The sequence below is a fragment of the Labeo rohita genome, chromosome 19 (assembly GCF_022985175.1).
Source record: "Labeo rohita strain BAU-BD-2019 chromosome 19, IGBB_LRoh.1.0, whole genome shotgun sequence".
In the NCBI taxonomy this organism is placed as follows: domain Eukaryota; kingdom Metazoa; phylum Chordata; class Actinopteri; order Cypriniformes; family Cyprinidae; genus Labeo; species Labeo rohita.
The window spans coordinates 18,296,158-18,310,063 of NC_066887.1; the positions used below are offsets into that span (position 1 = coordinate 18,296,158).

Sequence of the window (13,906 nt, forward strand, 5' to 3'; positions counted from 1 at the left end):
TTCAAAAACTTTTGACTGGTACTGTTTATTATTAAAACGTATATGTATCATTTTTAAGGATCTTCTTTAGCATCTTTAGACCTGTATCCATTTTTTTCCCCCATTTATTATTTATTTATGTATTTATTAATGAAGGTCAAATCTAACTCAAAAAATTCTTAAAATAATACAAGTATGCGTATGGTATTACACATACATGCTTTTCCAGTTTTGTTAAAAACTAATTTTACTAATCTATTTTTTTTTTTTTTTATTGAATTGTAAAAGAGATCTAGAGTATAATATGTTTTTGTTTGTCAGTGGAATTACTGTATTGTGTTTTTCACTATTGTCTCTGGAAAAATTTCAGGAAGCCTACACTTATTGAACCACACCGACACCTGGTGGGTAAAACTGTATGTGCACCAAGTGGGTTGCATTCTTCAGTTTACTGTGCTGCATTTTATCCTGTTTCAGGCTCATATATATAAAAATCAGTAAAGATATGAAAAATCTGTCGTCTATTTGGTCCCAAATCAGTATGAATTGATTCAGTGGACCACAAAAGAACATGAGTTACCATTCACTGCATATGCTTTTTATTGTGAATAGTGAGGCTGTCAGTTGCTAAAATTGTACATAACGTCACTGTTATGTTGCACAGGAGAAAGAAAGCCATACAGGATGCAAAAACATTTTTTTATTTTATTTATTTATTTTTTTGACGAACTATAGTCACCCATCCACTAGGTGGTACGAACGTTTTTGCAGCGAAGAGAATTTTACCACAGAAGAAGTCGTGGATCGAGGAAATAGCCTAACAGGGGGCATTTTACCACTTTTGTTTTTTTAAGGGGCACTTTTCTTTGCTTTACAAGAAAGTCGTTTAATGTTGGGTACATTAAAAGCGCAGATTGCCTATTTGCTAATCTTTCGTTAATTCCTGCGGGCGAGGATTTACAGTAGGTGCGTCGTAAATATGATTTGTTACGTAAAGTTAGATACATATGAAATGCTAAATGCAATACGTCTGCTTGATTCATGGATTCTGTATTGCTTTTATTTTGCATGGCTCGACCAATAACACAATACGCAAATAACATTCATAAAACAACACTGTGTTTTGTTTTAGTTTGGAGAGATGGCGGATTTACTGACAGTGTATGACGATGACCAGGCCAACAGCTTCATTGACTGCACGGTAAATACGTCTTATTTTGACCCGAGTGCTCAAAAACAGATATTAATATTGATCCTGTCGATGAAAACGTTATGTAAATGCACTGACCTAACACTATGGGACTTATATTGATAAATGTTGTTCCTCAGATTTGCGATAAAAGAATACGGGGAGAAACCCATTACAAAATCCACGTCACCACATTACAACATTTGAAGGTAAGAGAAAATCCTGTTTTGTGACTGAAGGAATACCAATGATAATTGCTAATAATAACTGAGCACCGATTTAGCATATCAGAATGATTTCTGAAGAATCATGTTACACTAAAGGCTGCTGAAAATTCAGCTTTGCCATCACAGGAATAAATAACGTTTTAAAATATACTAAACAGAAACTCTTGTTTTAAATTGTAATAATATTTGAACTGTTTTGTGGTATTTTGGATCAAATAAATTAAGACTTTCAACAGCATTAAAACTGCCGGTATGTATACAGTTTAATGTTTCTGAAGTACTACTAATAATACATTTCAAGTGGTTTTAGATTAGTGTACTTGAATGCTTTGTTTTACTCACTTTTGTGCTTCATTCAACTTTAGGACTTCTGAGGAATCAAGATCAACCAGTGAACAACATTCTGTCTGTTCATTTCTTGTCTTAGACATTGTATACACAGGTTATGACCTTGTATACAGATTATGTCTGCATTGCTTTACCAGTCCCAAAAACTACTCATTCTGCTTTTAAAGCAAATTAGGAGGAGTTGTGTGGACTCTGGAGTGTTTTGGACTGTTAGATTACATGTCTTTGTCTTTACTGTAAGACAGTGAGATGCCAGGCCAATTACATTTTATTTTGAAGCCCAAATACACTTTACCATTTTACAGGTTTGTCTTTTTGCTTTAGCAAGGGTTTCAATCACACAACCCTTGTCATGGATCTTCAGTTTCCAGAACAGATGGAGCTACTTGTACACGTCTGTACATATGAGAAGTTTCAAGAGCACTGTAACATGTTGCATTGCTTTTTTTTAGTCTGAGGGCATCCTCACACTACTCCAAATAGTTGTCATCTGCATTAAATTGTGCTGTTGTTTGACAGCCTGTAGCCAGTATGGCTGTTGTTGGTGCAGCAAGATGCTGTGCTTCTTCACAAAACTAAAGTGTCAGGAGTTGTCAAAATCTGCCAGTTTCAGTCCGATTGGCTGGCCACAATGTTTCCAGGAGTCAGACTGCACGGGTTTTCTTTGGCTGCTTCTTGTTGCATTGATTTTCCAAACTTTGTGAGATACATGCCATTATATCTTTGGGAAGTACTCAGAATGACACTCCTCGAGCACAACTATATATTCAGCTTGATTTCCGATTTCCGCTTGGGAAATAGTCTGTACTTACGTTTGGTCAAATGGGAATTCTGACCATACAAATCTTACCGTGTCATTTTTCTTATGTGTATCCTTTGTGGAGACTGCTGTACTGCTGTAGCAACTAGCTACAAAGGGCTGGACCGCAAATAATCCAAATGTATTTCTGTTATATCACTTACAAACGTTGTTTTGTAAACTAACACACGATACTGAATCCTGCTTATATTCAGAAACACATTTTGTGTTATTTTTAATGACTTACATCAAGTGTGTTCTGACTGGATTGTTCCTTATTCAGATCTTTTCATCTTTTGCAATTCCATGGAGTGTTACTTTTATGAAATTCCTCATTATTCATCTTATTTCCTCTCATGAACAAGTGAAACCCAATCTTGTGGTTTGTTTCTGGAAAATTTGGGATTCATTTTCCCACACACAATGCTTCCTTTATTATAACCATACTTGTGGTTCTTCAAACTTGAACTTTTTATCAAGAATGATGCACGATATGGGTCCCATTGAGGTCCTGGGGTAAAGTGCCTTAATCAAGAGCCCATTGATTAAAATGGTCTTCCCCTATTGGGGGTTGGATCATTTCACAACACTCTTTGTTGCTTGTGTGTTATTAACCTCTGTTTACTTTATTTCAGTATTGCAAGTAGGTCCTATGAAGTGCACATAAGTAAAATGTATAATCACCTGTGCCTGTTTTTCCTCTCTTCAAAGAAAGAGGACACCCTAGCTTCACAAGGTAAGTAGTAAAAGTCACAACTTAGTCCAGAATGACTTCTAATTTCTAGGCATCTCACGGCCTCTGATTCTGTTGAATTTATACGAAAATTTAGTTTATATTGTTCCTGTGATTAGTGCCTATTGTGTTCAGTAAAAAAAAAAAAAAAAAAAAAAAAAAGTCAGATCAAATTTATACAGAGTTATCATTAATAACAAAATTACAAAATGTTCCAAAATCAAATTAATTAATTTTTATTTATTTATACATGTTTTTTAGATTATTTTTATCAATTTGAGATCATATTGAAATTTAATGTGCTATTTAAAGCACGTGTGCATCGTATCAAGAAATTCAGCAGAAATCTCAAGGAGTTTGTAAGTATTCAAATTGTCAGGTGTCTCATACGTTCAGAAGGGTTTCCTTAGAGAAGGATGTCCTTCTGCCATCAAAATGTATGGACGTTACAGCTACAAAAATTGCAGGATCCACCACAGATGATAGGAGTCATCACAAGAACTGATTTTTGTTCCCTAGTGTTATGTTCACACTAGCAGCGACTTCTGTCGCTGCATGTCGCCAGTGGCCGGCGACGAGGTTGCTAGTGGGCGTTCTCACTACTGGTTGCCTTGACAGCGAATCAGGTTTCTTGCCGCTAAATACAAACATTTTGGAGGCAAGAGACTAAATGTAATATAAATATAAATTAAATCTGTACATACAAACAAAAACGAATGAGAAGCAGAGTCTACTTTTTTCATTGAGTATGTTTATCTATGGCTGAGAGAGGAGAACGATCACATGAGCTCTACCATCTTCTTTCCTATTGGCTGTCGCTCCCAAAAGTTACTCTTCATTTGCATAAAGTTGAGGAATTTTGTGCTTTGTCGCATCGCTGGACACGCCCCATCCGGTCACCAACGGTCGCTGTAGCTCGATGTCGCCGGAAATCGCCAGCTCTCCATTGAAATGAATGGGATCGTGTCGTTTTGTCACTGCCTGACGCTTGTAGTGTGAACGGGGTTTAAGTGATATGAAGACCTAGAAGCTACAGATTTTTGGCAGTCTGTTATGGATATAGAGACAAGGAAAAAAAAGAATCCTCTTGGAATAACACAGACCTGGATTTTTTATCCATTTAAGTGGATTTGTATAGTTGCATTGAAACCATAAAAAGATCTGAGGAACAGGAATAACATTTTTTGTTATTCAGAGAATAAGACCTAAATCTCTGTCAGGATTTTAGGTGGACATGGGTGACTTCTTCAGCTTTGTGTGTAAGGTTGGCATGAAATTGAAAACGCAACCTTCTTTTCTTTCCTATTATGCCGTGTATCAGAGTGAAACGGCTTCTTCAATGAGGAAAAAAAAATGGGACTTGCTTTTGTTTTGTTTTTTTCAGGATTTGATTGGACCACTGCGATCGTTTCATGTAGGTGACAGGTTGTTGTGGGGAAGTATTGAAACTTGTCTGGCTAATGGACAACCTTGTTGTCCAGCCTTCTCTTCTCTGTTGATGTGTACATTGATGTAGCAATGTCTTTGTGAGGGGATCATGTTTTTGATTTAAAGATTACAAGGGCATGTTTAAAAAAATAGTACTGATAATGTGCACATATAAATCTTTATATATGTCAAATTCTGACTTTAAAGAACTTATGGTTCAATTCATTGTTCATGCCCTCTAGTATATTTATTTATTTTTATATTTTCCCTTCACTGTGAGATGATTAACTTGTAGATTTGTTCCCCAAAAACATTATATATGCTGTAAATAGCACTTACAGTGTGCTCAGCAGATTTTTTTTTTTCTTCAAAGTGTCCAATTTTAAATTGGTGATTACCAAACAGGCACTGAGGACAGCACAAGCAAGTATGCCATACACATTATGTGTATGAACAGTATCACAGGTGGATAAGTATGAATTTCCATAGCATCTTCTGGACTGGTTGCAATCCTGGGAATGTTGTTTTGCCATAGCGATGAGCGATTGGTGTACCAGCTCATCACCTGGGCAAAACCAGTTTCTTGCACTGTGAAGGATATCCTTGCTTTGAAGCTATGGACTTTGGTGCTGAAGGACTTTCCCAAAGCTTCTTGGATGGGACAATTTGGTCTTGTTTTAGCGTTATTCCACAATTTAAGGCCAGATTATCCTTCATCAAGTGATGTTTCATGATGGCTGAAAATTAGATGGACTGTCCTGGATTTTGATGGAAATGTGATGTGTTTCAGCACACATATGTTGGGAAAGGCCATTTTATACCAGTACAACGGATTACTCAAGAACTGTTTTACCTGCCAAACAGCCTCAGGTCTAAATCAATGTCTGTTTAAGCAGAAACAATGGTTGTGAAAATGAACTTTCTTTTCTGTTTGATAGTAGGTCAAATGGAAGCACAGTGTTGAAGCAAACTTTCAACATAAAAGGAGTCTTCATCAGCTAATTTGTGGGAATTTTTCTCAACAGTTAATGCCCTGTGGTTAACTTGTAGCAAACGAAAAACAACAACCATTACTGTGATCTGACCTGTTTAAACGGGTAGAAACAGCTTATAAAAACATGACAGTGCACCTTTTGAACAGGGTGGGCCTTTATTCAGACATTTTGTGCAGATTATTCTGCAGTGGAAGATATATAGGATCTTTCAGACATAAAGAATATGTGTGACCCCAGACTACAAAACCAGTCATGAGGAGCATTTTCCAACTCCCAAGGGGTTTTACAGTTGAGTTTTACCATTTTCGAATCCATTCAGCCGATCTCCGGGTCTGGCGGTAGCACTTTTAGTATAGCTTAGCATAGATCATTGAGTCCGATTAGACCGTTAGCATCTCACTCAAAAATGACCAAAGAGTTTTGAAATTTTCCTATTTAAAACTTCTGTTTTAAATCTCTTCTGTAGATACAGTGTGTACAAAGATGGACAAAAAATGAAAAATTGTGATTTTCTAGGTCAATATGGCTAGGAACTATACTCTCATTTCGGCGTAATAAGCAAGAAACTTTGCTGCCGTACAATGGGTGCAGGAGGCGCAATGATGTGATTATTACGCCGGAATGAGAGTATAGTTTCTAGCCATATCAGCCTAGAAAATCAAAACGTTTCATTTTCCATAATGTATATTATGGATGTAACTAAAGAAGAGTCAAGTTTTAAATAGAAAAAATATCGTCATTATATATGGTCATTTTTGAGTGAGATGCTATCGGTCTAATCAGATTCAATGATCTATGCTAAGCTAAAAGTGCTACCACCAGACCCAGAGATCAGCTGAATGGATTCGAAAACGGTAAAACTCAACTGTTTAACTCCAGGGGAGTACGGCAATGAGCCTATTTTTTAAAAAATGGAGTGTTCCTTTATGTAAAGATCACGTTCCATAAAGATATTTTGTGAATTTCCTATCGTAAATATATCAACACTTATTTTTGGATTAGTATTATATTATGCATTGCAAAAAACTTAATTTGGACAACTTTAAAGGCAATTTCTCAAAATGTAGATTTTTTTTTTTTTTTTTTCTTTTTGGTCTTTTTTGCACCCTCAGATGTTCAAAAAGGTGTATCTCAGCCAAATATTGTCCTGTCCTAACAAACCATACATCAATGGAAGTTTTCAGATTATGTATAAATCTCAATTTCAAAAATTTGACATTTATTTGATTGGTTTTGTGGTCCATGGTCACAGTTTTTTAATTTTTTTTTGTATATTTGTAAACTTCTGAAATGTAGTTGTTTAAAGAGCTGATTCTGTCCTTATAGGGGAGATTCCGAGACCACATCCGTTGCCGGAATGGACGGACATCAGAGAATATTTGGAATACTTGGATCTTGATGAGCCCATTATTGGTGAGATGACTTCCTAACCAAAACCATTAAAATTACCATACCATTAAAATAATCCAGTAATACAAAGTGGTCTTAAAGGTATATGTAACAAAAATAGAAGTTTTGTCATCATTTACCCACCATATGTCATTCCAAACCTCTATGTCTTTCTTTCTTCTGTGGCACATGAAAGAGGATATTTTGTGAACTATTTCAAACTGTTTTCTCCCATATAATGAAAGGCAATGGGGTCCAAAATAACACTGAAATTTGGACCCCATTGACGTTCATTGTTTGGTTGAAAAAAATACTTGTTTACTTGTTCAGTTGAAATACCACTAACTCTTCCTTTTGTTCAGGTCTCAACTCCCTAATACAGATTCCAGATCATGTCACTGATGATGGCAAAACTGTGTTGAAGTACAAGTGCCGAATGTGTGTTGTGGAGATGGACCTTTATAGCATGGTGGCCCATATTGTTGGACGCAAACACAGACAAAAATACTTGGTATGGTGGTCTTGTTTCTCATTATACTTTTACCCTTATACTGTTCGGAGTGAAATAAATTGTTTACATTAGATCTGTCTTGGCAGGAGCTGAAAAGACCAGACTTGGTGACATGGCAAGACAACAACCAGAAACAGCCAGGTCTTGTTGCCAGAGCCAAAGCTGCAGTAGTTGAAAAGCAGGAGGGATGGGGGAAGCCAGTGGTAATATCATCTTAGGATTTGTTGCTTGTTAAATGGATTATTTTGAAGAGTTTTGCATCAAACACACATATGAATTAATATTCTTTCAATTTAGGCACTCAAAAGACCACAAGAGAAATTCAGAAATGTTTTCCAAGGTAATATTTGACCTTTGAATCAGCAGCTGATTTTTCATAGTACAAAACTTAATTTCAGTGAAATTTATTTATTTATTTTTTTGTACTCTTTGTAACAGGAAGTGATTTACGGGCCAGTGTTCATGAACAACCATACTATGGACAAGACTCTCTTAGGAAGCCACCTTTCCCTGAAAAGGCTCAAAAACAGACATACTTGGATGAAGACAGAAAAGGAAGACCCTTTTATGCTGGCGATAAGTATGACCAGTACAGTAGACCTAATACAAGTCAAATCCGCCAGCAATTCTATCCAGAAGAAAACCGACAACAAAAACCTTACGAAGATGCTGAAGTTCGAGGAAGACTCCCACGAGGTGATGATTATCCTGAAAGAGAAATGCATATTAGGCCCTATGCAGACCAGGGTGGACGGACACTTCGAGAAGACTATGAAGAAAGTCTTGGCGGAGGACAATTCTCAGGAAGTAAAATAAACCGATTTAATGACAAAGACCTTCGAATCCACCCTGGAGCATCAGAATATCAGACAGGGGAAATGGAAGGTAGGCGGTATCCAGGGTATGAAGAGAGAAATCCTGCCATGAATCCTATGTCAATGCCCGGAAGAAGCTTTAATGAGGAGAAAAGAGGGACCGTCAGAGAAATGCACAGTAGAACTTGGGACAAAGCTAATGAGGTACAAGGGGGGTATCCGCCTATGCTTAAACCCAGAGATCCAAGAACATATGTGCAAGAAGAGGGTCCAACTAAAAAGAAAAAGAAGAGCAGATTCTCTGATGCAACCGCAGAGGAAATAGCATTTGTACATATGAGGTGACATGTTGGTTAGATTATTAATTCACATTTAGTGGTGGGCGATACACCAGTAGATATTTTGGACTGTCGTCTCTTTCGCGGTTACACGCTCATTTGACGTTGCTGTGTTGCGTGCTCACTGAACTTAGCTTTTATGCGTTTTTAAGCATTGTGGTTTAAAAACAAGTAATTTGAAGGCATTTAAATGCCGTCAGCAGCAAAAGAGAACTTATTTCTCTATATGCACAACCTGCCTTAGAGAGTGTTTCTAAACACTGTCAGAGACATGTGCATGTGAATTTTTTCTGCTTTATAGGCTTCAAATGGTTAAATACATACCAGTATGTGTCAAAATGCCCATCTTTGCAGGTATCCTTGTAAACACAGTAATTTAGGTCTTAAGTGAAAGCAAATGGCTGAGAAACACCTGTAACAGTATATTGGATCTGGGCAGCTCTTAAAGTGATAGCAGTCTAATATTTCTTCTCTCTGTCGTTGATGTTAATGAAAATGAAAATCTCTCGCTGCTCCTGACTGAATCACTTTTGTAAATTGAATAGTAAGTAAATAGTAAGTAATTTATTTAATTACTTCATGCAATGTATTATCATTTCTTATTAGTTTGTTCCACTGTAGTTTTTTTTTTTAATCCTATTGCTAGCAATTCGTTTTTATTCTTATTTAATTGCTGGCTGTTTACTTTAGTGAGCTGGAGTTTTCTTTATTATTTTTTTTTTTTTTTAGGCTAGTGTTCATTTTTTGTGATTTTTACACTGGTGACAAGAATTATCAAAAATTTTAAAATCATTCATCAAGACCTTATTTAAAGTAAAAACTATGTCATGATATGTATCGTTACCGTGAAATAAAATTATTCATATTGTGATATCAAATTTTGGTCATATTGCCCACCCTATTCACATTTGAGATAATGTATTGCTCAATATTATGAAAATTGATTGGTGTGTTTTTACACCAATTTACATTGTTTGTTCGTTTTTGCAAAATTCTCATTTCAGACATTCAAATAATTCCACCTCCAATGAAAATCCCAGAGGAGCACCATTTAGAGCAAATCCTCCGGTAAGGAATTTGCTCATTTTTACCTTAACGCAAGCAGAGAATGTGATTTGTAACTGGTCTTTTATTCTAGCATGTACTGTATTCACATTAATCAAACTACAGTTGACTTAATCACAGAGCGATGTGCCACATTTATTTAATCTTTCAAATATTTAATCACTCATTGTCATATATACAGACTGTAGCTTGACTACACAATAACCCGCTGTAGCTCCATTATATTGGTGTTATGTAAATGAATTAATGTTAATGAAGAAATGTTTTTTGTTTTTTTTATACAGCCATTGAATAACCAATTTGTGGATTCTGGAAGTACATCCCATTTTAATCCAAAACATGAAAATGTTCACAGAGGAGGACCGTTTAGAGCAAATCCTCTGGTAAAACTGCAAACACAAATCAGTTGTCTATAAAAAGTTTTTTTTTTTTTTTTTTTTTTTTCATATTTTTAAACTTTTAAATAACTTGTTTTTTAAATATGATGTAAATGTGTTCCTGTTATAGTTAGTCATGCAGTTTAAGTTAAAGGGGTTCTATTATGCTTCTTACTTTATGAATTTTAGTCAGTGTGTGCTGTGTATGATTACGCATTAAAAAGATCTACAAAGTTACAAAACTCCACTCCAAAGGGAGATATTTCATTTTTTTTTAAAAAATCCCTTTTAAAGAACTACAACGAATGGCTCCTTTGGACTACAGCGTTTGTTTTCCAGATGTTATGATGTCACAATGTGGTCCATTAGAATATCATTAAAATAAATCCCGCCTACGGAACGGAAATTCGGATGGTTGGGGGGTGGGTATGGCCGAGGTTAATACTTTAAATAGAAATACTTTAACTACTATTTCTGTCCTTTAGTGTGACGTATTGTCCTATGGTGTGACACACATAAAAGAATCACAGATTTGTTTTTATCTCAACATCTTACAAAAAAAAAAAAACAGTTGAGTATTGCAATAGAGGAGAAATAAATATCACTCATCTTAAAATAGTATAATTTTCAGCAGTTTTGAACGGATGACAGCAAAATTTGTCTTTTTGTCAAAATTTGTCTTGAAATTGTCCAAGTCATGGGGAAAAGGTATGTTAATTAAAATTTCATATTAAATAAATAACACTGTATGAAAATAAATGTCTAACAATAAATCTCTTTCATGCTATTTGTGTATTATTAAGAGGGGTTTTTTTTGTAATTTTTGCTATGTCACACCATAGGTCAAATTTATGGTACAGTTCAGTAAAAAGGTAAAAAAAATATATATATATACAATAAAAGAATTGACTTTTTATATTTAAACCCTTTACATTTTCTCAAAGATCAGACTTCACACTACATGAATATATGCATTTACAAAAAAAAAAGCATTTGTCAACTACCCATATACTGACTGTGGCTTGACTATGCAATAACTATGCAATGTAGTTAAATTATATTTGTGTTATATAAATTAACTTAGCATTTATTTGAAAACTCAATGTTTTTTTTTCCTTTCTTTACAGCCATCAAATAACCAATATGTGGATTCTGGAAGTACATCTCATTTTAATCCAAAACACGAAAATGTTCTGGACATACTTGTGAGTGCAGAATATTTGACAAACATGGAAAAAACCTACCGGATAAACTAGAGTTTCATTTGAACATATTCTATTTAAATTACAGAATGACATCAAGATTGACAATATGGATGAAGCCAGATTTCTTAAAGAAAAGCTGTGCTCAGTTTTGAAAGAGTTTCAAGAAAGCAAATCCAGAAGTGCTGGGGTAAGCACGGTGTTATCTGCTAAGAATGATTCTCATTTAATTCAGTCTAAATAATTGCTTTTTATTTGTCATCCTTCATCTAAAGGGCCATACTTCACAACCTGTCAGCGATCACAGAGGAGTAAAGCAGACAGACCAGCGCAGAGATGCATATAATGACCCAAGGAATGATCCAGATGGCATGCATTTAGAAAAGAGAGGTTTCCAACAGGCCAGACAATACGAAGACAGTCCCAGAAGCTTCCAAGAACCCAGACAATATGGAGATGACCCTAGAATGTTTCGAGATGACTCCAGAGGTCAAAGAGAGACCAGACGTTATGAAGATGATTATGAGAAGTCAAACCGATTTGACAGTTATCCCAGTGGTCATCAAGAAGCTAGGCCGTACGCCAGTGATGCCAGAGGAATTCAGAAAACGATATTACAGGAGAACCCACGAGATCTTCCAGAGAGGAGACGTTACGATGAAGATCCCAGACAGAAGGGACAACATTTCGAAGAATATTCAAGAGCAGAAGCTACAAGAAGTACTCAAGAGACAAGATATTATAAAGATGATTACAGAGGCTTTGGAAATGTGGATCCTGAAAGAAACTGGGAGCATGAGAAAGGACGTTCATTAGAGCGTTTTGAGAACAGAGGGCCGGCAGATGTTAAGAGAGGTTTTCAAGGTAATCATACACCCAGTTTTTCAAATGCTTTTAGGGCAAACTAGATGACAAGGTTATTATGTGATTACAGTGTTTTGAAGTGTTTCTAAGAATTTGTACCAGGTTTTTGTATATAAAATCGTCTATATAAAGAATCTTGATTGATCCCACATAATTATGTTGTTTTCAGAGAGCTTTAGCAAGCCTCCTGTTCACTTCCAACCAACCTCTCTACAAGAAGAAGCAAGGATATATGCTGGGAGAGCACAGCAGAGGTCTCATCCGAACGACGGTCACCCAGGCGATGAACCTTACGACCCGTTCAACCCATCATCTTCGCCACCTCCAGAAGCGTCCAGCTCCACCAGTCTTGACAAGATTGCATCAACTCTTCTTGAGCTTGTGGCTCGTAGATAAAAGTTAAGCTGATGAGTCAAGAGAGTTTATAAAAAAGATGGTTGTAGCTTAACAGTAGTCTACAGTGATTGATAACCGTTATGTAAATACATACAAAATCTTACAGTAAATGTAATACGGCTTTTCTCCATCCATTCCACTTATCCTCTGAAGCCTATCACAGTGTCTCGGGCCAAAGGTGGGGAAATCCATCGCAGGGCTCACACACATTCATACTGTTTTCAGTTAGTATCTAAATTCTCACTGCTGTTTTTTCAAGTTTGTAGCCTGCTTGCTATTGTCTTTTTGGTTGGTTTGTGTACTGTGAAATTGTAATGGGTTGTGTTCAAATGATTTGATCAGAAAGATGATTAAAAAAAAAAAAAAAAAGTTCAACCCAATTTTGATTGTTCTTTTTATCAATTATTTATTTTTATTTAATAGATTGACATTGGTTTTGATGTATGGTTTATACAATATAACAAGGATTTTAGTTTTTTATTATTTTTTTAAACACCTAGTGCCAAACCCATGTAAATTAGTAAATTATTTGTTTCCAAAATCCCATTATTTTAATATTTTTGTGTGAAAAGCTCAACACATACACATTTTTTTTTTAAAGTATCTTCTGCTCACCAAGCCTGCGTTTATATGATCCAAAGAACAGAACAAAAACGGTAACAAATATTTTTACTATTTAAAATAACTTCTTTATTTCAACATTTTAAAATGTGATTTATTCCTGTGACCAAAGCTACATTTACAGCATCATTACTCCAGTCTTCAGTGTCACATGATCCTTCAGAAATCATTCTACTATGTTGATTTGCTGTTTAAAAAACATTATTTATTAATATCAATATTTAAAAGAGTTGAGAACATTTTTTTGTGGATTCTTTGATGAATAGAAAGATTCAAAGATCAGCATTTATCTTAAATGAAAAGCTTCTGTAACATTATACTATTCAAAAGCTTGGAGTCAGTATAATTTTTTTTTTTTTTTTTTTTTTTTTTTTGGGGGGGAGGAGATTAGATATTAATACTTTTGTTTAGCAAGGATGCTTTAAATTGATCAAAAGTGATGATAAAGACATTTATCATGTTACAAAAGATTTCTATTTCAGATAAATGCTATTCTTATGAATTTTCTATTCATCAAAGAAACCTGAAAAAAAAAATCTGCTCTGGTGTTTTCAACATAATAAATGTTTTCTGAGCAGCAAATCTGAATATTAGAATGATTTCTGAAGGATCATGTGACTGTTGTAATGA

At 35.3% G+C, this 13,906-nt stretch overlaps 1 protein-coding gene across 2 annotated transcripts; it reads left to right on the forward strand.

Moving 5' to 3' along the window:
• The first annotated feature begins 729 nt into the window (after nt 1-729).
• Nucleotides 730-12,875, forward strand: si:ch211-13c6.2 (uncharacterized protein LOC100000125 homolog). Of its 2 annotated transcripts, XM_051136713.1 has the most exons (15): nt 730-945; nt 1,112-1,180; nt 1,309-1,377; nt 3,254-3,278; nt 7,025-7,111; nt 7,450-7,598; nt 7,685-7,801; nt 7,896-7,938; nt 8,037-8,754; nt 9,756-9,819; nt 10,101-10,199; nt 11,321-11,398; nt 11,484-11,585; nt 11,671-12,259; nt 12,429-12,875. In XM_051136713.1, exons 2-15 carry the CDS (start codon nt 1,121-1,123, stop codon nt 12,653-12,655), a joined length of 2,427 nt encoding a protein of 808 aa, XP_050992670.1. In that variant the 5' UTR covers nt 730-945; nt 1,112-1,120; the 3' UTR covers nt 12,656-12,875. The 2 variants fall into 2 exon arrangements, with proteins under 2 accessions (XP_050992670.1, XP_050992671.1); XM_051136714.1 differs by lacking the exons at nt 730-945; nt 3,254-3,278 and having other exon boundaries at nt 1,109-1,180.
• The last annotated feature ends 1,031 nt before the right edge of the window (nt 12,876-13,906 follow it).

What these genes read in the sequence shown, in the direction of transcription:
- si:ch211-13c6.2 (XM_051136713.1), top strand. Translation starts at nt 1,121, where the DNA reads ATGGCGGATTTACTGACAGTGTATGACGATGACCAGGCCAACAGCTTC. An exon ending in AACACAGACAAAAATACTTG is followed by an intron (nt 7,599 to 7,684) that starts GTATGGTGGTCT and finishes CTGTCTTGGCAG; the next exon opens with GAGCTGAAAAGACCAGACTT. An exon ending in AAAATGTTCTGGACATACTT is followed by an intron (nt 11,399 to 11,483) that starts GTGAGTGCAGAA and finishes TTTAAATTACAG; the next exon opens with AATGACATCAAGATTGACAA.